General features: G+C 48.8%; 2 protein-coding genes across 2 annotated transcripts in view; both read right to left on the bottom strand.

Annotated features, from left to right (window-relative positions):
• Positions 1–1,247: 1,247 nt before the first annotated feature.
• ENSA (endosulfine alpha) lies at positions 1,248–6,080 on the bottom strand. Its single transcript, XM_014071787.2, has 3 exons — positions 5,889–6,080; positions 2,418–2,546; positions 1,248–1,736 (listed from the first exon to the last, which is right to left on the bottom strand). The coding sequence occupies exons 1-3, from the start codon at positions 5,946–5,948 to the stop codon at positions 1,566–1,568; spliced, it is 360 nt and encodes a 119-aa protein (XP_013927262.2). The 5' UTR covers positions 5,949–6,080; the 3' UTR covers positions 1,248–1,565.
• Positions 6,081–21,983: 15,903 nt separating this feature from the next.
• GOLPH3L (golgi phosphoprotein 3 like) overlaps positions 21,984–23,901 on the bottom strand; it is a 34,507-nt gene continuing 32,589 nt past the window's right edge. The window contains exon 7 of the mRNA XM_087705026.1: positions 21,984–22,140. Coding sequence (XP_087561152.1) covers positions 21,999–22,140 — 142 coding nt within the window. The 3' untranslated portion in view covers positions 21,984–21,998. The remainder of the gene's footprint in view (positions 22,141–23,901) is intronic.

Genomic DNA, 23,901 nt, shown 5'->3' with positions numbered 1-23,901 from the left:
CCGCAGGCTCTCTTGGGTCCGACAGAATATCAAAGGGTGTGTGACTGTGAAGGGGGGACCCCACTTTCCTTGGGCTGCCAAGGGGCTCCCGCTTGACGTTTTATCGATCAATCTCATCCCTTCGGTTCCTGGAGCCGCTTCCTGTCTCGATCAATAACTCTGGGCAGCTCCCAATTCAAAGTTGTTAAGTGGCTCTACTTATTCTACCGATCGAAGGGAAAAACCACTGTTGGAATCAACCTTAAAATTAGGGCCGTCCAACCGTGGCCGCTTTTAAGGCGGGTGGACTTCAACTCCCAGAATTCCATAGCTGACTGGGGGGATTCTGGGAGTTGAAGTCCACACGCCTTCAAGTGGCTGAAATTGGACCCCCTTGCTTTAAAATAGCCTTCTTTCTGACACAGGCGAAGAAGATCACCTCGTCGTGAATCAAGGCGGGACCTTTCCCAGCACCTTCAATTCAGAATTCGGGGCCATCAGACTCCTTAGCTTCCCACGGCGTCAGCCCGTCCTCCTGCCTTGACCCCCCTCATCCACTGGCCATCCCCTGCCTCTAAGACTCCCAAGGGCTGAGGTTTTGAGAGGGGCTGGGGCCAGGGCTCGGCCGTCGGCAGGGAAGCGCGAGCAGGGCCAACGCCAGACAAATGCCACCCATTGCGTGACCCATTCCCAAGACGATCCCATAAAATCTCTGGAGGATTTTACATGCTGGATCTCTTTCCAAAGGGGCTCCATGCAGGCAACTTTACGCGCCAATCCGCAGGGGTGGGTGCCTGACCTGAGGCATGGGACGGCTTGTCTGACTCACTGCCTGGTTCCTATCAGCCAGGGGGGAAGGGGGTTCAGCGCTTCTGCAGATACAGCGGAGGTTGGACCTGGCAGCCGCCATCGGCCAAGATTCCGGGGAAAACCTCCTAAATTTGGAAGACTTTTTTGCCTGTAAGCTCCCAAGCTCTGTAAAACCTTCGGAAAACCCTACTTGCCCTCCACCGGCTTTCTGGAAGCAAAAGCACAACGCAAAGAGTTGTCGGGATTCTGCCCGCCAAGCCCACTTCCCCGGAGCCTACGGGTGTTTCGGATCGCTGGAGGCTACGCAGTTGCCGCTGATGGGTCTCGTGGTCCTAACTGTATGGAGCAGTTTCTGGAGGCGTGACACACAACTCTGTACCTGCTTCTTTCGGCTCCTCTTTACAGCCTTCCTGCCCCCTCGAGCCGGCGATGAAGGATGAACGGACAGGACAGATTGCTGGCGATCTAAAGCAAAGCGTGTTTCAGGCCCCGCGCTCCCGAGAATCCATGCTGCGGCACCGCCTGCCCGTCCGCAGCGGCGAGAAAACACACACCAGAACGGCACACAAGTCCATTGTCTCGGCTTCTGGCTTTGATCACTACAGAGAGAACCGCCACAGTGGGAGGGTCTGTGGGCCACAGCTCTAGGATACAGCAGAGTTCAGTTCAGTCTGACAACGGGACGGGACGGGGGGGGACTCCAACCCATTCCCCAAATGGAAAAAAGAAGAGGGGGGGCGGGGAGAGAGAGATAGATCCCTTCAGGAGAGCAGGTTTTACCCTGCCAGCTTGCTGGTGACGAGGGACGATTTCCTCTGGGGCAGATCCTGGGGGGTGGGGATGTGGTCGCCGGTCACCAGGTTATTGTCGGTACCCGCCGTTGGCAGCTGCTTGTTCTTGATTTTGGCTTTGGCCATGTTGTAATCTCCAGAGTCGAAGTACTTTTGCTGGAGAAGGAAAAAAACAAGGGATGAGACTTGGGTCATCCCAAGGGATGGAGGGGCGGCCCAAGGAGAGGCCCCTTGTCTGTCCTCCAAGGAAAAGCGAAGCCGTTCAGAAGAGGGGACTCAGGGCTGCCGCTTGGCACAAGGTAGACCCATCCAGATGCCGACCTCTCGCCCCCCCCTCCTGCTTCCCCCCTGCCACCCATCAGCAGCTGCGGCCACCCATTCCTCCAAATGGTGGCCTATTGTTTCCTTTAGCCCGGGGGAATTCTGGGAGTTGAAGTCTCCACAAGTCTTCAAAGTGTCCAACGTTGAAGACCCCTAGCCACCGACCAGCCCTCTCCCCTCTGCTGCTCCCTTGTGCCACAGAGGGAACTGTTCCAGTTACGTTCAGGGCGAAATACGGGAAGGACTTTGCCAGAGAAGTTCCCAGCCTATCCCCTTTCGAACGGAGATTTTCCCCACCGGGTGGGAATCCTGCAAGCAGACACCGAGGGTCTTCGGACTCCCCCAGGCACCCCACAAGCCAAGGCAGCCACCCATTCACTCTATCAGCTGCCACCCAGCCGGGCTTGGATTTATCGCCATTAAACAGCCGCCGCTGACTTTTTCCCTTCCTGCCACCCTGATTTCCCTTAGAAGGCTCCTCCTTCCCAGGAGAGGGTCTCGGGGGGGCTCACTTACCCCTTTCTGCAGCCTCTTCATTAAGAAGTCAGATCCGCCCGGCTTCTGAAGTCCTATGTTGGGATATTTGGCTTTTAATTTGGCCTCCTCTTCTCTCTCAGGGATGCCCGTTTCCTTCTCCTGCGTGTCCTGAAAGAGAGCAAGGCACTCAAAAACCGTAATAACCGAGAACAGCCGTTAAGAAAATACTTCCATGTATCAAAAGGGCCATTCTGAGTTCTCTGGAGGGAGTTCGGAGCACCATGCTAAAGAATAAAGCTTTTTTTGCAAAATTCCTAATATGGGCTTTGAACGTTACAAGACACACGTCAGGCCTGGAAAAGCTAACTTTGGCCTTTTGGGTTCCAGTCCCGCCACGCTTTCTACTGTGGGAGAATGGGATTATACGGAGTTGGATGATATGTAGCCATAACAACATTCTTCTTAGAAACTCAAGGTCATCTTTTGTCTCTTCACCTGGCTGGATGTGGATGGGAGGAATCTTCCCTTTTGTGGCAGTGAAGGATGGGACCATTTGATGGACCTGTGGGTGTTGGGGGGGCAGGGGCTCGAACTTCCAACTGGGCTGAAAGCTTTCAGATTCAGGTTTTCCCAGATGTGCCAACATGGCTCTTTTCATAAATTAGAAATTTTGAGGGACCTCTTGCCTCCGATTCTTACTTTATTTTGGAAGTTATTTGGAACCCTGACAGCATGTCTCACCCGCTAATCCACCCCTGTTTCTATGCTCTGGGTGCACCAGACCTTCCTCTCCCTGGGACGGCGATAGATATTTCTAGAATGCTGATGAACAGGAACCAAAAGGAGAATAAATACATAACTGGATGGGGGTTGTTTTTTTTAAAAGAAAAGACTGTCACGCTTTTCAAACTCTTTTATCTCAGAGCCGATCCTACATTGCTGAACTTTCCTCCACCCCGAGAAGAATTTATCTGCCAGCCATGCCAACTCCTGCCTCTCTTAAGATAACACTGGAAAAGACTGTGCTGATCTCAAACAATCCCATCTTTTACGGCGGTCACAGGCCAGCAAATTAAAAAGGAGCATTAAAACAATAGCTTCGAAAACAAAAGACGAGAGTAATATTTTGGGATTGGGCTGATCTCAAAGGAGCTTCCGTGTCGGAGGGCAGCATAAAGACACCCCTATATATATATTGATAGGACGTTCTTCCTTTAAAAAAAAAAAGAATCAGATTCTTCTCGTTACAATAGCGGGATCTCGTCCTGGTATTATATTTCAGATGCTCATTCCCCAAATTGTCATCTTAGCTGCCGCTGTGCCGCCAAGCCGGATGCCCTGTAGGTTATTCTCGATTGAAACCGAACCCTGCCAGGTTGAGCTTTGCAAGGATGGCAGCCCCACGGCTGTTTATTTGAAAGCAGCTTGATGGGCCACATCAGGTGCAAAGTCTCTTCGCTTGAACCAGAGGCCTTTGGGGCAGGGAGTTTAGCCGAACACAGAGGGAAGCAGACAAGGGTGATGGCTAGGGAGGGTCTCATTTCTCCCCCCCCCCCACAGGGCACCAGGTGCCAGCCTGTTACCTACCACCGGCAGTTTCCTGCCATTGAACCTTAGAACGATTAGCCAGAGGAACGGCTGGCCTCCAGAAGTGGTGGGCGCTCCTTCATTGGAGGCTTTTTCAAGAAGAGACTGGACGGCCAATTGTTTGAAATGCTCCTGGGTCTCCTGCTTGAGCAGGCAGTCGGACTAGAGGACCTCCAAAGTCCCTTCCAACTTTAGAATAGAATAAGAATAGCAGAGTCGGAAGGGACCTTGGAGGTCTTCTAGTCCAACCCCCTGCTTAGGCAGGAAACCCTACAAATGGTTATCCAACATCTTCTTAAAAACGTCCAGTGTTGGGGCATTCACAACTTCTGTTCCACTGATTAATTGTTCTCACTGTCAGGAAATTCCTCCTCAGTTCCAAGTTGCTTCTCTCCTTGATTAGTTTCTTGTTCTGCCCTCAGGTGCTTTAGAGAATAGCTTGACTCCCTCTTCTTTGTGGCAACCCCTGAGATATTGGAAGATGCTATCATGTCTCCCATAGTCCTTCTTTCTCTTAAACTAGCAATAGCAGTGGACTTATATACCGCTTCATAGGCCTTTCAGGCCTCTCTAAGCGGTTTACAGAGAGTCAGCATATTGCCCCCAACAATCTGGGTCCTCATTTTACCCACCTCGGAAGGATGGAAGGCTGAGTCAACCCTGAGCCGGTGAGATTTGAACCGCTGACCTGCTGATCTAGCAGTAGCCTGCAGTGCTGCATTTTAACCACTGCGCCACCTTGGCTCAACTAGACATACCCAGTTCCTGCAACCGTTCTTCATACGTTATAGCCTCCAGTCCCCTAATCATCTTGGTTGCTCTTCTCTGCACTCTTTCCAGAGTCTCCACATCTTTTCTACATCGTGTTGACCAAATCTGAATGCCGTATTCCAAGTGTGGCCTTCCCAAGGCCTTATAAAGTGGTATTAACCCTTCACGTGATCTTGATTCTCTCCCTCTGTTGATGCAGCCTAGAACTGTGTTGGCTTTTCTGGCAGCTGCTGCACACGGCTGGCTCCTATTTAAATGGTTGTCCACTAGGACTCCAAGATTCCTCTCAGTTACTACTGTTGAGCAAGGTCCCATCTATACTGTACCTGTGCATTTCGTTTTTCTTGCCTAAATGTAGAACCTGACTCTTTTCACCATTGAATTTCATTTTGTTAGATAGCGCCCAATGTTCAAGTTTGTGCAATTCCTTCTGTATCTTAAGCCTTAAGTCTTCTGGAGTGTTGGCTATCCCTGCCAGCTGGGTGTCAATTGGATGAGTTCCCCATTTATCCCCTCGTCCAAATCATTGATGAGGATATTGAAGAGTCCTGGGCCTTTGTTATTCTGTATTCTGGGCAGGGGGCTGGACTAGAAGACCTCCAAGGTCCCTTCCCACTGTTATTCTGTATTCTGAGCAGGGGGCTGGACTAGAAGACCTCCAAGGTCCCTTCCAAACTCTGCTGGGATCAAATCACCCAGGGGGGGGATGCACGGTAGGGCCCATCATCCCCTGCCTTGGGAGGGGAGGGGAATTGCAGTCCTTCCGCAAGACGACAGAGGCGTCACTGCGCTTTCCAGAAGCGGCTCGTCTCGCCCGACACGCAACGGGTCTCATTCAAACGCGCAGAGCTTCCCACGCGCGACTTTCCCTTAGCAAGTGTATTCACCACAAAGACGCGCGGGCAAGAGCGGGAGCAGTTTCAAACCGGAAGTCCAGGCTGCGCGTAGCCGCGCTCGCTCCTCTCTATGGTCCCCCCACGGGCCCGAACGCCGGAGAGCCCGCGGACCAATGAGCCCCCGGGCAATCCTCGTGCTCAGCCAATCAGGGGTCAGCCCGGCGCCGAGTGGCGGAGCGGCTGACCAATCCGCGTTGCCCGTTCTGCACACTTCCCTCCCCCCCACCAGCGCTGCTCGGCCCCTCCCCGCCCTCACCTGTTTCTCGACGCCGGTGTCGTCGGGACGGGTGTCACTGCCGCCGCGCGTGTCCGACATGGCGAGGCGCGAGGAGCCGAGCCGGGCGGCCCGAGGAAGGCGAGGGTAGAAGCGCTGGGGCCAGGCACGGCCGGCGCCCTCTTTCCCGCTCGCCTGCCCCTGTCAGCGGAGAGCCAAAATGGCCGCCGCCGCCTCCGCCCCCTCGCTTCATTATTCCCCGCCCACGGGGAGGAGCCGCTAGCCTCGCGGCGAATCACCGGGCTAGCACGAGGAGGCGGGCGATATCTCGGCCGACCAATCGGGAGCTGGGTTTCTAACGCCGTGATCGACAGGCGACGAAAGGCGGGAAAAAAAAGATTCGAATTAGACGGTCGCCGCCCTCGGCCAATAGGAACTGCAAGAAGGCGGGGCGAACAGCCTCATTGAGCCAGAATCAATCAAAGCATCAAAGCCTCTGAGCATGCGCAGAGTGCTGCCCCTACTTGCTCCAAAAAATGCATCCCCTGAGCATGAACAGATTGCCTCTGCGACCCCCAAAGCACGTGCAGGGGGCTTCCCTCCTACTTTATCCCCCCATCAGATGCAGATTTTAAGAAGAAGCCCCCTCCCCAGCTCCCCCTCTGCGCCCCAGTTTCCACGAGGGCCCCCCCGCGCACCTCCCCCGCAAGCCAGGGGTCTTCAGACTGTGGACTTCAACTCCCAGAATTCCCCAGCAGTTGAAATCCATAAGTCTTAAAAAGTCGCCAGGTTTGAAGACTTCGGCGCCCGGCTGCAGCTCCCAGGATGGGCCGCCAGAGGTCGCCCGCGCGCTTCCAGACTGGTCCAGCCGCAGGGGATACAGTCCGGGATTGCAGAGCGGAGCCCGGATAAGCCCGGACCCCGAAGGGCGGCCGCAGGGGCAGGATGCACGAGGCTCCCGAGGAGGGAGATCAGCCTTGGCTGCCCCGCTCCCGGCTCCGCCAACTGGCAAGAATGGTCCAGTTAGAATAGAATAGAATGAATGAGCTGGAAGGGACCTTGGAGGTCTTCTAGTCCAGCCCCCTGCCCAAGCAGGAAAACCTATATACCATTTCTATTAGTTGCCTTCGCCTATCCTGGTCACTCCGACCATGAATGGTGGTCAGTTTGCCCTCTTCTAGGGGTTGCAAAGGCGCAGACGCCAAGAGTAATGGCAGAGGCTACAAGGATGGCATTTCAGCCCCAAAGGCTCGGGGGGGGGGGCATCAGAAACTTCCTTTGGCTTTTGCATGCCCCCCCAGAGCATGGGCAAAGTGCACTCCCCCCCCCTCAATCCAGGAGACACAAAAAAAACCCCATCTCACTTATTTTCCCTCTGGCCACAAAACCCATTCAACTCTGCGAAGTTTGACGAACCAGACCCTGTGCGGCTGTGGCTGATGGGACATGGCGTGACTTCGGTTGGCCTAGCCAACAGGACAGGGGAAACCACCTGCATGGCCCCCACCCCTACCCCTTCGTCTGCATGGCCACGCCTCCCGCTCTTCCACCTGGCCAAGGTGCCACGGCTGGCCACCTCCCTCCCTGGACCAGATTTAGGATGGTGGGTGGTGGGTGGTGGGGAAAGGATCTGGGTCTGGAGTTTGCGGGTGGGGGGAGTCAAATCCATAGCTGCTGCTTTAAAAAAAGGAGTGTCCCCCCCTTGGCCTTCTTCCCCCCCCCTCCCCGCCCCCATTTCCCCACCACCACCACCCCGGCGAGCATCAGCCATGCTCCCCCCGAAAGGAAGGCCGGCAGCCCCGCAGACAGAGCTGGAAAATGGCAGGGCGCATTGATCGGTGTCTGTCAGCTTCTCCCGGCACAATGCCTGGACCTCATGTCCAGACACCGCACCACCGCACAGATCAATGGGGGAACATCAATACCGCCGGAACTGCGTGGCCGCTATGGCAACCGGGAAGGGGAGAAGGAGGAGAGTGGTGGGCTTGGGTGGGAGGGGGGGCTTCCAAGTCCTGGGTTGGGGAGAGCTGGGCTCCATCTACCCTCCCTCCCTGCTGAGAAGGCCAGACCGAATGCAAGATCCCCCTGTTTATTTATTGGGGGGGTGGGGGGATAGCATCTTCCCTTACTGGATGATCTGGGGAGGGGGCTAATGTTGCATTGGGGGCTTGTTGGCTTCAGAGAAGATTCTCCGGGCGTGTTTTGCACCTCCAAAAGGCAGATTTCACCCACCCCATCACCCCAATCCCCAAATACCAACTAAAAAAAACAAAAATTGCATGGTTTAAAGCTTCAGAAAAACCTCCCTTGGATTCTGGCAAGGCTGAAATACATACATACATGCATACATACAAACACACACATGTTCCTTGCAAGAAGGAAGATGCAGTTTTAGACAGAAAAGGAGATTAAAGTTGGGGAGGGGGAGGCCTGCTTGGTACTTGCGTTTCCCTCCCCACACACACACATACATAACACACAAGAAATGACTTTTGAAATATCTCCGGGACCGAAATCTCCCATCTGCGGCTCTCCGCAGCGCTTCAAAACTCCTCTCGTTTCTTTTTTCCTGCCCGCCGAAGGGCCGGAGACCGACACGTTTTAAAATAGATTGAGGGGCCGAATAAAAACTGTCAAGCCCTTTTAAAGTCCTTGGGGCTGAGAGTCGGTGGGTAGATTTACTCGAAATGGCTTTGGGAAAAAAAAATCAATAGGGCTGCAAAGAAGGGAGGAAGGGAGGAAGGAAGGAAGACGAGAACCGAAGCCGCCTCTTTCTCTCTTTCTGACCCTCTAGTCGTTGGCCAAGATGCTCCCCAAAAACTCTTGAGGCTGAGGGGCACAGCGGAGTCTGGCTTGGGATCCCCAAGACCTCAATGTTGGGGGGGTGGGAATCCCTTGTAGGGTTGCAGCTGCGGCTTTTACGAAGCCGTTTCCCCCGTCTCCTCTTTTTTTGCACTTCCCCCGGCGGCATCCATCTTGAAGCTTGCCAAGAACAAGCCAGGAATCAGGGTTTGAGAGGAAGAGAAAATAAAAGACGAGGACAAATGGGTGCCGAAGCTTTTTTGCTGGGGGGGGATGATGGACCCCTCGTCATGTGAAGCACACTGGGTTTTAAATTCTAATTAAACGAAACAGGGGGAAGGAAAAAGGCCCGAGTGGCCGGTTATTTTATTCCCTGCCCCAGCCTACCTCGGAGGGCTGTTGTGAGGGCATTAGAGGCGGCTTCCCTCCTGCCCACCAACTCCCCATCTTGTTTTACAGCTGGGCTAACATTAAAAGTTTCAAAGCCCAAAACAACAACAACCGGCATCCTTGTACACATCTGGCTTTCTCTGCGCAAAAGGCATGTGTGTATGTGTGTGTTTGTGTGTGAGAGAGAGAGAGAGAGGGAGGAAGGAGTCCATGTTGCAGTGCGTGCCACATGGGCGAATCTCCCGCCCGGCGTATTGATTGGGGCTGCATTGATCCGCTGGAAGGGGCTTGTGGGGGGGGGGGGGAAAATCAATAGCCACGCGGCAAAATGTTTCTCCGCTCCCCGGGATGCACTCGCTCGCACGGCTGGGCCACGTTGCTGGAGCCGTTGTGTTTTTAATGTGCCAGGAGGACAAAGTGAGTGTGCAACGCACGCGTAGGAGCCTGGGACACCTTCGGTTGTGGCTCGGAGGGGCTTCCGAGGGGCAGACGGGGCCTCGTATCGGCGCTGGGGGAAAGACCACTCCGCCCGACGGCGTCAACCTGGACTCTCCGCCACCGAGGACCGGCATCGCAGAGGCTTCTTCAGAGGTGAGTCTGGGGACCCATGCTCCTTTCCCCTGGCGTGCACAGGCCTGGTAGTCCAGGCCGTCCTGGGCATGGCCAGGAGAGGGCGCCCTTCCCTGGTGCCCAGGCAGAAAGGATGCTCAGCCGTCTTCCCAAGCGGGCAGGTTTAGGATCCAACCGGTAGCCGAAAGCAGATCTCCTCGATAAATACAATCAAAGAGGTTTTTAAAATAAAGGTGAATAAAATAAAGGGGTCCCCGCCTGGCGGAGATCCGAGGGCCGATGGTTTCCTGCGCAGGAAACGCAGCGTCTGGCCCAGAAGCGGCTGGTTTTGCAAGGAAATAAGAAGGAAAAAAGGTGTTTAATCCAGAGCCAAAAAGGAAATTTGGTTTTGTGTGGGCCTGGTGCAAGAGACAGGTAGAAATCCTTCCGGGCCCCTTGTGGGTGTCGAAAGGGGCCACTTGGAGGTCCCTCCCGCTCCCCACCAGGTTGCGAGAGGGGACGCTGGGAGTTGTCGTCCCGAATATCTGGAGAGGCCCCGGCTCAACCCGTCTCCCTTGGACTTTCCGCCGGCTGATTGCAAATCGGATCCTCTTCTCCAATATCCAACCGGGCCCAAAAGGGCACCAGCCTTCCTGCCTCACAGAACGCCGGTCGCAAAGCATGCTGTGAAACAGCCCGACTGGGTGGCTCGGTGGCTAAGACGCTGAGCTTGTTGATCAGAAGGGTCGGCGGTTCGGCGGTTTGAATCCCTAGTATAAGGCTCCGACCTGAGCAGGGGGTTGGACTAGATGACCTCTGAGGTCCCTTCCAATTCTGTTACTGGTAACCTGGGAAGGTGTGTCTCGGCAGCCCCCAACGCAAACCCAAATCCTAAAAACTTGCTTGTTATCTTGTCTTCTGCTTGCAATCGAGCAGAGGGGGGGGGGGGAGAAATGCCAGTATTTTATTTTATTTTTATTTAATTTATTATTTTAATTTATTATTTTTTTATTTTATTTTTTTATTTTATTTTTTTATTTTATTTTAGTATTGTTTTTTATTTTATTTTAATTTTATTTAATATTATTTTATTTTATTATTTTATTTTATTTTAGTATTTTATTTTATTTTAGTATTTTATTTTATTTATTAGTATTTTATTTTATTATTTTATTTTATTTTAGTATTTTATTTTATTTTAGTATTTTATTTTATTTTAGTATTTTATTTTATTTTTTATTTTATTATTTTATTTTATTATTTTATTTATTTTTTATTATTTTATTTTATTATCTTATTATTTTATTATTTTTTATTTTATTATTTTATTTTATTTTATTTTATTATTTTATTTTATTTTATTTTATTTTTATTTTTAATTTTATTATTTATTTTATTATTTTATTTTATTATTTTATTATTTTATTTTATTATCTTATTATTTTATTATTTTTTATTTTATTTTATTTTATTATTTTATTTTATTTTATTATTTATTTTATTTTATTTTATTTCATTTATTTTATTATTTTATTTTATTTTATTTTATTGGCACGGGAGAGGAGGGGGATCTGCAACTCCCCCCACCCCAGATCCGAGGCCCCTTCCTCTCCCCCTCCCCCTGTGCCCCCCCCCCCGCACACACCTCCGCCGCCAACACCCCATCATCTGCAAGCCGAGGTTTCCATGGTGACGGCTGATGTATTGGGCTATTGATCAGCGCAGCCGAAGCCGGCTGTCCGCGCAGCGCCCTGCTGCAATCCCTCCTCTCTAACCATGGGCCGAAATCAATAGCAGGCTCTGTTTATTCCGGATGAGTCTTCTTTGGCCTTCCTCTCTTGGAGTGCGGCTCTCTTCTCCTCTTCCTCACCCCTTCCCTCCCCCCCCCATCTCCTCCCCCCCCCTCCGTCCTCCTGGCTGGGCATCGGTTACAGAGGGGTCATCGCAGGCGCGACCCCAAAGGGCAAGGAGGACGGCCTTGCCTGGATCTTAATTATTATTACTATTATTAACTTGCTCCGTTTCGCAGCCAAAGTCAGCAGCAGGCGTTGAGTGCCGGCGGGAGGTTTTCAAGTTCCTAGTCCCTAGGAAAGTGGGCGCGCCGAGGAACGGAGGGCAGAAGGGCCTCTCCTGCAGGGGAGGGCCGAACCTTACCGGTAGTTACAGCAGCACTGGGGGGAAAAAGGGGGGACTGTTCACTCTTACGACCGTTGTAGTGTTCACGGGGTCAAAATTCAGACCCTCGGGAACTGGTTCATACTTACGACGGTCGCTGTGTCCCGCGTGATAGGGAGACCTTCAAAGGGGGGGGAAGCCGGATTCGCTCAAACACCATATGACTCACTGATCAACCGCAGTGATCCTCTTAACGCCCGTGGCGAGGAAGGTCGTAAAGTGGAACAAAACCCCTTTAGCAAATGCCTCGCTTAACGCCTTAATTTTTGTGGTTGTTTTAAGCCGAGGACTACCTGTAATTGCCTTTGGCCCTTGGAGCAAAAATCTAATGGGAGAAGGGAGAATTCTTCATTATTATTATTATTATTATTATACAATTGTATCACAGCGGCCAGTTGTTTCGCCAGATTTGGCATTGGTTACTAGTCGGACCCCACCGACTATTATTATTATTATTATTATTATTATTATTATTATTATTATTATTATTATTATACAATTGTATCACAGCGGCCAGTTGTTTCGCCGGATTTGGCATTGGTTACTATTATTATTATTATTATTATTATTATTATTATTATTATTATTATTATTATTTTTGTGGAGGAAAGAAGGGCTATGGGGGGGATTCTGCCAACGTCCCTGGGCACAGATGGGGTGCCATGCCATTTTGACCCTCTCCTGGCCAGACTGTAATTAGCCCCTCGGCCAGTCCCTGTGGCCTGGATGGGAACCGCTGATCTTTAACCCCTCGGACAGCCCTGGAGGTCACTCTGCGGATCGATCGGGCGCCTTCAAGGCCCAGGACTCCCTCCTGGACGACCGGGGAGGGTTTTTTTTTTTTGCAGAAACGAAATATCCCAAAGAAGACACAGATTTTTTTTGAAGGCCCAATTTCCTTGACTGCCGAAGTGGACGAAAAGCATTATCGGGGAAAGGAGCCTATTTGCCCCCTGAAAACCTGAAGTTCCCCCGCTCGGGAAACCTCGGAATGATGGGAAAAAACTGGAGGAAGTTAGAATTTTTTTAAAATGTGGAGTTTTCTTCTCTGTTTTCTCTTCGTTTCTCTCCCTTAGAGTGGAAATTAAAATGAGAGTGGAAACAGAATCAGCCTTCGGGGTTATTATTATTATTATTATTCGGTGGCCCCGTTGCTTGTGCAAATACAAGAGAATTTGGTGCACCCTTGTCACAGATTCCAGAGTCTCTGGAGATCAAAATGCACTCCGTTCTTAAACAAGAGAAGAGGATAGGATAGGATAGGATAGGATAGGATAGGATAGGATAGGGAGTTGAGTAGAATAGAGAATAGAATAGAATAGAATAGAATAGAATGTAGAGTAGAATAGATAATAGAATGGAATAGAGAGTAGAGTAGAATAGAATAATTAGAAGTAGAATAGAATAGAATAGAAGGTAGAATAGAATAGAGAATAGAAATGGAATATAGAATAGAATAGAAGTAGAGTAGAATAGAAAGTAGAATAGAATTAGAACTAGAGTAGAATAGGGAGTAGAGTAGAAACAGAGAATAGAATGGAATAGAGAGTAGAATAGAATAGAATAGAACTAGAGTAGAATAGTGTAGATAGAGAATATAATGGAATATAGAGTAGAATAGAATAGAATAGAAGTAGAATAGAATAGAATAGAAGTAGAATAGAATAGAATAGAATAGAATAGAATAGAAGGTAGAGTAGAATAGAGAATAGAATAGAGAATAGCATAGCATAGAGTAGAGAAGAATAGAGAATATAATGAATAGAGAGTAGAATAGAATACATAATAGAAGTAGAATAGAATAGAATAGAATAGAGAAGAGAGTAGAATAAAATAGAATAGAGATAAGAGTAGAGATAGAGTAGAGATAGAGTAGAATAGAGAATAGAATAGAGAATAGAATAGAGTAGAGTAGAGTAGAATAGAGAATATAATGGAATAGAGAGTAGAATAGAATACAATAATAGAAGTAGAATAGAATAGAGAAGAGAGTAGAATAAAATAGAATAGAGATAGAGTAGAGATAGAGTAGAATAGAGAATAGAATAGAGAATAGAATAGAGTAGAGTAGAGTAGAATAGGAATAGAATAGAATAGAGAGTAGAGTAGAATAGAGTATAATAGAGAATAGAATGGAATAGAATAGAATTCTCAAACAAGGAGAAGATGCGGAGAGGGAAGACTTAGCGAAAGGGGACCAAGAGCGGAAAGAAAGACACCAGAAAGTTTCCTGCAGAGGCTCCGGGTTCGAATGCCGGACCTGCTGGCCTTCTTTACGCGGCCCAAGAGAGGGGTTTTAAGTGACATTCCACTCCGGTGGCTCGAATCCCGCCTTCCCCCATTGGCCCGCAAACCTCCAATCAAAGGCAGCCGTTCTTCAAAGCACCTGCGGCCACAGGCCCGTCTGGATGGCCTCTGGTGCTCCTCTGCAGCAGCAAAAACCTCCCCAGCCGTCCCCACTTCGCACACACACACACACACACACACGCATGGCTGATATGGAAAAGGGGCCGTGGCTTCTGCTGTCCATTTATTATCTTTGCAATCGATAAGGCCGGTCCTCGGGAGCCGGCCGGGGTCAGATGTGGTTGCCTTGGCTACCGCTGCAGCATCGCAAGCCAGCTGGCCGGGCAGCACGCGGGAGAAAGAGAGGTCACTCCAATGGGGATTTTTTTTGGGGGGGGGGAAGAGAGAGGGGCCAGGCCAGGCAGCGGTGGGTGCGTGGAAAAGTGTGGGGAGGGGGGGACAGCCCGGGGAAAGTCTGCAGAATGCCAAAGGGTCAGGAGCGGCGACACGGGGCTAACATCTGGCCGAGGGGATCCAGAGGTTGAGGAAAGGGAAGGAGAGGATGAGGAAGGCTGAGGATGCTTGCGAGGGGGAAAAAGGCCCAGCTGTTAGGATGCTGCAGCTGGCACGGATGGAGCTGGGCACGGGGTACCCCGATTGAAACTTCAACCTTCCACCCATTTTTCTTTCCCACTTCCTTTGCCCTCTTCTGGGGTGGGAAATAGGACCCCCCCCCTCCCAAGAGGCAGGGGCAGCTTTGGAGACCGTGAAAAAGGAGAGAAAGAAACACAAGGAAAGGAGGAATCAGAATATTTACCTAAAATGGTACAAATGGTTAGAGGACAGGAACGAGAAATAAGAAAACCTAAAAACAGTGGCGTAACAGAAGTACTAGGAGAGAGGGGTATGGCAAGATATAGTGACAATAAATTAAGACACGGTAGTTAAAAGCTAGTTAGAACATAAAGTATAATACAGGGAATAGAATAGAATAGAGAGTGGAATGGAATGGAATAGAATAGAATAGAAAGTAGAATGGAATAGAATAGAATAGAATGTAGAATGGAATAGAATAGAATAGAATGTAGAATGGAATAGAATAGAATGTAGAATGGAATAGAATAAAATAGAATGAATAGAAAGTAGAATGGAATGGAATAGAATAGAAAGTAGAATAGAATAGAGAGTAGAATGGAATAGAATAGAATAGAATGTAGAATGGAATAGAATAGAATAGAGAGTGGAGTGGAGTAGAGTAGAGTAGAGTAGAATATAGAGTTGGAAGGGACCTTGGAGGTCTTCTAGTCCAACCCCCTCCTCTAGCAGGAATCTCTTCTTAAAAGCCTCCAGTGATGGAGAGCCTACAACCTCTGGAGTCAAGTGGTTCCACTGGCTCTCCTATATCAACCACACCACAACCAATATGAAGATAGGGAAAATACATCCGGGAAAAGCCAAAGAAATGAACAGGCCCTCTTGCCTGCCAGAGCGGGACTTCTGGAGACCCCCCCCCAGCTGGACACCCCCTGCCCCGGTGGCCTCTGCAACCTCAAGGGGAAGGAAGCTGAAAGCTAACTGTATTCTTGGTGGTTGAATTTCAGGGGAAGGGGAAAAAAAGGGAGAGAGAGAGAGGGAGAGAGAGGCGACGAATGTGAGTTTCCACTCTGGAAATGCTCATATCTGGTTTAAGGAATAATTAAATTGCGTTGTCAAATGAACTGAGGAGGGGGATTTGTTTTCATTAGCCGGGAGGAGAGAGGGAAGCGAAGCTGCTCTCCCAGGGCCGGAGAAGAGGAAGAGAGACGGGGGACGAGTATGCGTCTCCCTTGACCGAATCTATTAATTAGGAAGTTTCCTATTAATAGGCCAGCTACCAGCCCCACACACGGCCTGGACTGCTGGGGGAGTGGTGGTGGTGGTGGGTGGGTGGGTGGGTGGGCTGGAGGATTGCATGGAGCACCTCTGGGTCAGCTAACCCCGGGAGAAATTAGAAGGAAGGAACCACTTTGTTTAACTATCCGCCTGTGTGTCTCACTTTAGACCAGAGGAGTTCAAACTTAGCAGCTTTAAGACTTGTGGACTTCAACTCCCAGAATTCTCCAGTCAGCTGTGTGGAGAGATTGCAGAGGAAGGGATTACAAGAGAGTAAGTTACGCTGGCTGGGGAATTCCGGGAGTTGAAGTCCACAAGTCTTAAGAGTCGCCAAGTTTGAGGACGTAACTCTAAGGGAATTTCCGTAGAGAGATCATTGACACTGAACTTATATAACTACTCATTTAGCGGCCGTTCGAAGGCACTACTGGAAAAAGCGAGTGTGGGTCCTCGCACTGACGACCGTGGGGGCCTCGTGATTAAAATCCGGGTGCTGGGCAACCAGCATCTGTTTCTGGCGATTACAGCTTCACCTTCCCAGCTGCAAAAAGCAAATTGAAAAGAGGCAAGCTGTTTAAGGACCGCGTGGTTCGCTTTAATGGCGACGGTCTGCATTGCTTCTCCCACAATCCTTTCCTCACCCAACTTCCTTTCAACTTTCCAACTTTTGCAGCAGAACTCAAGAGTAGATTGGGGCCAGCAGGCGCATCCGCCAATGGGTGGATGCATCCCCCCAAAAAATGGATTTACGTCCCCTTTGACTCCAAAATGCCATTCCTAACTCTCTTCACGATACATTTGGAAATTTTGAGCTGGGAATTCATCCCCGGCTTAATTCGGCAGCTTTTAACCTCTCCGGCTTTCCAAGCTCAGGAAGGGTTGAGAGGCCTTCAGACAACGAAGCCTCCAAGCACTCATCCAGGGCTCATAAAATATGGGAAATGCATCTCATTGATTTCTTTTGATGTTTTATTTCGACAGCCGGAGTGGGGGGTATATCGGCTAGTCTTTTCCCTAACCAAAGGCAGGCCGGACACCAGATATATATATATATATATTTTACACTCCATTTCCTGGCATTTGCAATCCCTTCAGATTGAAAGTTAATTGGTGGGGGAAGAGAAGAAAATCTTGACTGATTTGAGAACTGATTTTGATTTGGGGAGATTTTCTTTCTGCCTTCTCTCTCTCTCAGGCGGCTCAAATCTAAAATTAGAGATTAATTGCGGCACTCTGCACCCAGCCGTCGATATAGTGGGGCCCAACTTCATCCTGTTTCGAAAAGGCAAAAAAGAGTAGGGCTCCTTATTCCCTGCAGCTAATAATAAACCTTTGCAGAAGCTTCTCCCGCCAAGCAGGCTTCCAAAATGAAGAGCCAGCTTCCTAGCACCAAAAAGTAGTATTTAAAATTACCGCTTCGGTTTTTCAAAAGGCGGAGAATGTAATCTCCAAAGAGGTAAAATACACCCCTTTTTTCCCCCCAGAATTTTTTCTTAGAATCATAGAATCTTGTGCCTAGAACAAAACACGGAACCCCCTCCACAACAAAAAAAATAAATTCATTTTAGTATTGGAATAAAGGTAATTTCTTTCTACGCACCCAATCTGTTTTAAACTTTCTTTCTTGGCCCTCAATTTTTTTTTTCCTTCTCAAAACAAGGATCGGGGGAACATTTTTAGTCTTTGTGCCTATGGTTCAGAGGGGAATCAGGAAGGAATCAGAATATTTGATATTTTGTTTTGATAAAAGCAAGATTATTATGACCGAAGGTGGGAGATGGCAGGAAAGGGGATCTTTCAAGACTTCAGATTGAAAAAATTCGCTGTTTCTTATTTTCTGATAACCCACATTTGAATTTGGTGTTTCCGAGTGGGGGGGAAAAACCCAGTGGAGATGGAGAATTCTGGAATCTTTTGTGTGTGTGTTTTTTTTTAATTCGCTCGCTTTGGAAGTGTGTCTTTTATATTTGCAATATGTCAGATTTCTTTAAGGCTTTGTTCCTAGGTAGAGATACCAGCCACTTTTTAAACTAAGGAGAATTAAAATAACAGAACAATGCAATGCAGAGTGATTTATTCTTTTCAAAACAAAACAAAACCTCACGTGCTAATATATTGCTTCTCGTAGGGTTTGTTAAATAAATAGAGAGTCCGTTTCTTGCACGCACGATAATATCCATGTTTCTGAGCCCAATCGAGGGGAAAAAATGCAGGGTGAAAGGACAGGGGAAAGGCACCAGACATGCTTAGAAATTGCCCCAATATGGATCCTTGTAGGGAAGGATAAGGCTCCTTTTTATATAGCGATCAATAAAGAGAAAGATGGATCAATAAAGGAAAGGAGAAGCTATTGGGAGGGTTGAAGGGAGGTGGGAAGGCCTGCTTGCCAGTTAATCAAAGTATTTTTATTTTAAATTTTAAAGCAAGTTGCATTCAAAAGGCCCCACCTGCACAACAATTAGAAAAAATATTCATCATAATACTCTTGTTGTTTTGACCGCTGCCTGTTCATGCATTATACATACTTACTACTCTGAAGTAAATTTTATAAATCCAAGGAGCCTTCATTCTCCTTGGTTTAAGATTATAATTTGGTTTCCCCCGCTGAGCCCTGATCTTTACAAACAAAATAAAGAAAAAATTGAGCGCATGAAATCTCTGCTAGATATTTGTGGGCATGCGTCTGTCTCTTTTTTTAAAAAAACCCTGAATGCAGTAGAATAAATTCAACTTGGCTTTTGGGTTTTATAAGGCCTGGTCTCACACACGTAACATGCACAAACACACACACACACATGCACACAAACACACACACGCCTTGCTGCCGTATGTGCAGTGTCAGCTGAGATAGGAAGAAAAATAACAATAATAATAAAAAAAAAAGAATGGGATTTTTTTACAGGTCTGGAGTGGCAAGTCCACGAAATTTATGCCTTCACTAAAAGGTGGTGGCAGAACAGAAATCTTGGGGTGTTTGGAAGAGGCTGGAAATAGGAAAGAGGGGGGAAGAAGGGAAAAGCAATCCCTGAGATTGAGGCTAAATATCTCAATTTCAGCCAAAGATGCAGAACAACAACAACAACAAAAGTGGTGTGTGTGTGTGTGTGCTTTATTTTTTGTGGTGCAAAAGAAAAAAAGAACCAAAGATAAAAAGTGGTGTGTGTGTTTGTGTGTGTGTGTATGTGTGTGCTTTTTTTTGTGGTGCAAAAGAAAAAAAGGACTAAAGATTAAAAGTGGTGTGTGTGTGTGTTTTGTGGTGCGAAAGGAAGGACTAAAGATGCAGAAGTACAAATTATTCACCCAGGTATATTTAAATGCAAAAAGCATTCAAATGATTGTCAGGATTTCCCTTTTTTTCTCACTTACTTTCCCAATCCCCCCCACCTGCCCCCCCTCCTTCCCTGTCTGTCAAGCAGTGGCAAATACAGGAATTTAATTCAATTTCACCCTCTTCCGCTTCCCTTTATCTGTAAAGTAAACTTCATTGGGGGCAGCCTCCTGGGAATGCTTTAAATAACCTTAATCAAGTTAAAAAAAAATCTCTCTCTCTCTCTCTCTCTTTCTCTCCCCCCTTCGCCCACCCGGGTTGCTGCGGAGTGTGATGCGTGCCTGTGTTTTACGGCCCCCTTTAGAGCCCCCCCCAAGGTTAAGGGGGGGCTCGTGAAAAAAAAACCCTCCTGCGCCCCCCCCCCCCCCGCGATTTTGCTTTTCATTTTCCTAATGCAATGGAGCCACAGGGAGGGAATTCGGGGAAAGTGAAAGGAAGGGGCAACTTTGGAGAAGGCAGGATCAGCCCCCCCCCCTTGAGAGGGAGGGAGGGAGGGAGGAAGGGAGGAAGGAAGGATGAAAAGGAGGGGGAGAGGGAGGGAAGGGAGGGAAGGAAAGAAGGAAGGGAAGGAAGGAAGGAGGAAAAGGAGGGGGAGAGGGAGGGAAGGGAGGGAAGGAAAGAAGGAAGGAAGGGAAGGAAGGAAGGGAAGGAAGGAAGGAGGAAAAGGAGGGGGAGAGGGAGGGAGGGAAGGAAGGAAAGGAAGGGAGGGAGGAAAGGAGGGGGAGAGGGAGGGAAGGAAGGAAGGAGGAAAAAGAGGGGGAGAGGGAGGGAAGGAAGGAAAGGAAGGGAGGGAGGGAGGAAAGGAGGGGGAGAGGGAGGGAAGGAAGGAAGGAGGAAAAAGAGGGGGAGAGGGAGGGAAGGAAAGAAGGAAGGAAGGGAAGGAAGGAAGGAAGGAAGGAAGGAAGGAGGAAAAAGGGGGAGAGGGAGGGAGGGAAGGGAAGGGAGGGAGGGAGGAAAAGGAGGGGGAGAGGGAGGGAAGGAAAGAAGGAAAAGGAGGGGGAGAGGGAGGGAAGGAAAGAAGGAAGGGAAGGAAGGGAGGGAGGGAGGAAAAGGAGGGGGAGAGGGAGGAAAGGGAGGGAAGGAAGGGAGGGAGGAAAAGGAGGGGGAGAGGGAGGGAAGGAAGGAAGGAAGGAAGGGAGAAAGGAAGACAAATGCGGGGGGGGGAGTTTAGAGAAGGTTGCTCCCCGGGGGGGGGAGCTAAATAGTGAAACTCCCCCCTCCCCCTGATTCCTGCATCTCCGAGATCGACTCCCAGCGGGGGCTGCTCCACTCAGCCTGGGCTCCCCTTCCTCTGGCGCCCCCCTCGGGGCAGAGATTGGGGAGGGGGGAGAGGGAAGGGCTCAGCGTAATGCCAGGGGCTTTTTTTCCCCCCACCCGCTCCAAGGTTCAAGCCTCTTCCCCACCGCCAGGAGATAAACCCGGAGCCCACCCCCCCACCCCTTCCCGCAGGCATCCGTTCCTCCTTCCCCCTCGCGGCGAGAGGAATCTGCCCACCTGTTGGTCTCCTGCCTGCCTGCCAGGCGCGGGCAAAAGAGAGGCAGCTACCGGCGCCTTTCCCGCAGGGGGAGAAGTTTGAAAAATTGGGGTTTTTTTCCGAAACAGGCCCTCCCCGCTGCCCCCCCTCCCCATGCCCACTTTCCCCCATCCCCACGCACCCCGGGTAGCCAAATGCCCATCATCTCCCGCTCCATCCTCTTCTTCTGCCCTCGAAGTCCCTTTCTCTGGGGCTGGAGCCAGGCGTCGGGTCTAAAGGGGCGCCCCTTTTCCCTCTCGGGGTGCTCCCCGAACCCCCTTCCCTCCGCCCACCTGGCCTCCCCCCCCCCGACCCGATTGCAACCCAAATCCATGGATTTCGACCGCGGGGGAAGGGGGGCAAAATAGGGAAATGCCAGCGGGCAAAGAAAGACTGAACTCAGCTCCTCAAGGAAGGGGGGGGCTCTCCTCCCCGCTCCCAAACTGGAGGTCCCCCCCAGGGCAAGACCCCCCCATGCGCCAATTCCTCCCCCCCCCACGTCTCCCCTGCTCTCCCCTGCAGGGCGCCTTTTCGCCTGCGGGACCCCCGACCTGCTGAGAACGCTATCAAGCCCCAAACACGCAAAATACACGCACACACACATTCCTTATGGGGTATGGAAGGAGGCTTTGGGTGCCAGCAAGAGTCCCGCGTCCCCCCCCACCCACCCCCGGCCCAAAGAAAAATGCAGAATTTTTACACCCAGAGACAAAAATATTTGTATGCCACTTAGACCCCCGTAAGAAGCCGGCTGCATAAATAAAATAAAACATATGTAGACACGGGAGATTTTTTCCCGAGGCCTTTTTCCCACGCCTTTTCATCGCCCCTCAATCACCCCCACCAGCAAACCGAGCGTCTTCTTCCGAAGGAAGCCCCCCCCCCCTTTAAGGTCATTCCTTCCCCCTTCTATATAGGCATTTCTTCTGTATATTTATTTATATCGATTATTATTATTTTTACAACCCAAGTCTCCTCCAAAAAGAGCCCTCCTCCTGGGAAATGGGGAGGGAGGGAGGGGAGGGGGAGATACAATTTGCACAACCATAAAAATATTAGGAAAGAAACTCCTTGGAGTTACAACGAGGCGTATTTGGGGGGGGGAGCTTAATTTTTAAAGCCTTTTCTCTGGATACTTTGGAAATGCTTGAAGTTGTCCTGAAGGGGGTTTTTTGGGGGAAGGGGGGGAAAGCGAGTGAGGTGAGACGTAGCAAGACTCCTAACCAGGATAATAATATTAATAAGCCATAAAAAAATATAATTTTTGCCAGCTGCAGCCTAACCTTAAAACCCAAGAAATCCTTGCAGGGATCGAGACGTTTAAATCGCTTTTTTTCTTCACCCGTTCGTTTTTCATCTTGCTTAAAACTCTTCCATCCCTGAGAAAGGGAGAAAAAGAGAGATTGACTACCCCATCTTAATAATTTTAATAAATGATAAATCATATTTCTCCCCCCCCCCCAACTCCACCCTCAAAGGAGCCGCAGAAATGAAATCAGGTAAGTTTGAAGGTTGGCCGGCTGGGGTTTCATTAGCAGCGTCCCCTTCACTTTTCTTCTCTTAAAGAGGAAAAAAGATTAAATTTATATAATGCAATTTCCACGTTGTTAAAAAGGGACCATCCTCTAGGATTGCATTAAAGGTGTCTTTATTTCCTCACTATGAAAGATGGGAGTGGGGGGGCAAAAATCCATATTTCTTAGCCGGCTTTCTAGAACAGAAACAAATCCTCTGTGTGTGTGTGTGTGTGTGTGTTTGTGTGTGTGTTTAAAAATCAAGAGTATTTTTTTTTTTGCCTTTTAAGGTTAGGAAACATATTGAAATCTATGCAGCCAAAGGTCCCCCAGTTTCTGCCAAATAGAAAATTGATCAATAAAAGACAATTAATCAACCAAATGGTGTTTTAAACTCCTTCCAAAGGGGGGGAGGGAAGAAAATGTGTGTGTCTGTGTGTGTGTTTGTTGTGAGTGTATGCAGATAAAACAGCCCGCTGATGTGACAAGTGTATTGAAAGACTTATGGGAGGGGAAGAAATGAAGGCATTACAGAATTTCAAATCACAGCCTCTCCCGTAATTGTTAAACCAGAATAGAGAGTACAACAACATTATTCACAAGTTGTTCAACGGTATTGTGTGTAAAGTTTGCAGCCACGGGGGGGGGGGGAAAACAATCCTTCGGGTTGCTAGTTAAAACGCAACACAGATTTTCACAATAAACGCCCTTGTTGTGGCATCCTTGGGCCAAAAACATTAAAAAAAATATCTAGGTCTTTTAAAACTCCTGAATATTTTTAGATGGGTTTTTACATTTTTTTAAAAAAATGTGTTCTTCCTTCGGAGACGCAGTTTGCGAAGAGTGGAAATAAAAGAGGGGGTTTGTGTGTCTGTGTGTTGATTTTTTCTGCGTGAATTTCCCCGCAAGTGATCAGCGATAGAAAATAGAACTTATTTTGGTCTGGAAGAATGCAGTATATTTAAGAAAAGTCCCTACTTGGGTTGAAGATAACAATGGATAATATTTTTAAGGGGGAAGCAAGGTTTGTCTGAATGACGTTTTAACCCTGGAGAACTACGTGAAATTTTTCTCCCATTCCAGCAGAAAAATCCGTCTGTTTGCCCTAGGAGGAAAGTGAGAAAATATTCTCTTGATATGCTGTTCTTTGTTTTAAATCTGCCACAACTGGCAGAATTTTATTTCAGGTTCTGGCAATACAGATCCCGAGCAGAGAAAAAGATGATATTTCTATTATTTCTTTCCTGTTAAAATTCTACATGTTTTTAAAAAGGGGACCAAACGGAGCCACTTCAGCACCTAAACGCCCGGACAGCGTCTTCGGAGGCGAAAAAACCGATTTTTTTTTCCTGCACTTGAAAAGGATTTGAAGTCGCTTTTTCCCCCCCTCTCCCTCTTCTTGAATTTCCAACAGATTTTTGCAAAATATTGATTAATTGGCACGGAGGAGGCTGTTGTGAGCCGTTCGTGGTCAAAAGATCTCCAAAAGGAAGCCAACTTGTGTTTAATGATTGCTCACCCCTGACTGTCCTTTGGAAATTCTCAGTTAATTTAGAATGGAATGGACTTCATCCCCATTTCAGATTGATCCTCCATCAAATTATCATTATTATCATTATTATTTTT

This window comes from Thamnophis sirtalis, unplaced genomic scaffold (assembly GCF_051295495.1).
Source record: "Thamnophis sirtalis isolate CommonGarterSnake01/CBP01778 unplaced genomic scaffold, rThaSir2_p1.2 scaffold_2, whole genome shotgun sequence".
Classification (NCBI taxonomy): domain Eukaryota; kingdom Metazoa; phylum Chordata; class Lepidosauria; order Squamata; family Natricidae; genus Thamnophis; species Thamnophis sirtalis.
Note: the sequence above shows the minus strand (reverse complement) of the source record. Positions and strands in the feature narration are given on the sequence as shown.

What these genes read in the sequence shown, in the direction of transcription:
- ENSA (XM_014071787.2), bottom strand. Translation starts at nt 5,948, where the DNA reads ATGTCGGACACGCGCGGCGGCAGTGACACCCGTCCCGACGACACCGGC. An exon ending in ACACCGGCGTCGAGAAACAG is followed by an intron (nt 2,547 to 5,888) that starts GTGAGGGCGGGG and finishes GCTCTCTTTCAG; the next exon opens with GACACGCAGGAGAAGGAAAC. An exon ending in TGAAGAGGCTGCAGAAAGGG is followed by an intron (nt 1,737 to 2,417) that starts GTAAGTGAGCCC and finishes TTCCTTCTCCAG; the next exon opens with CAAAAGTACTTCGACTCTGG.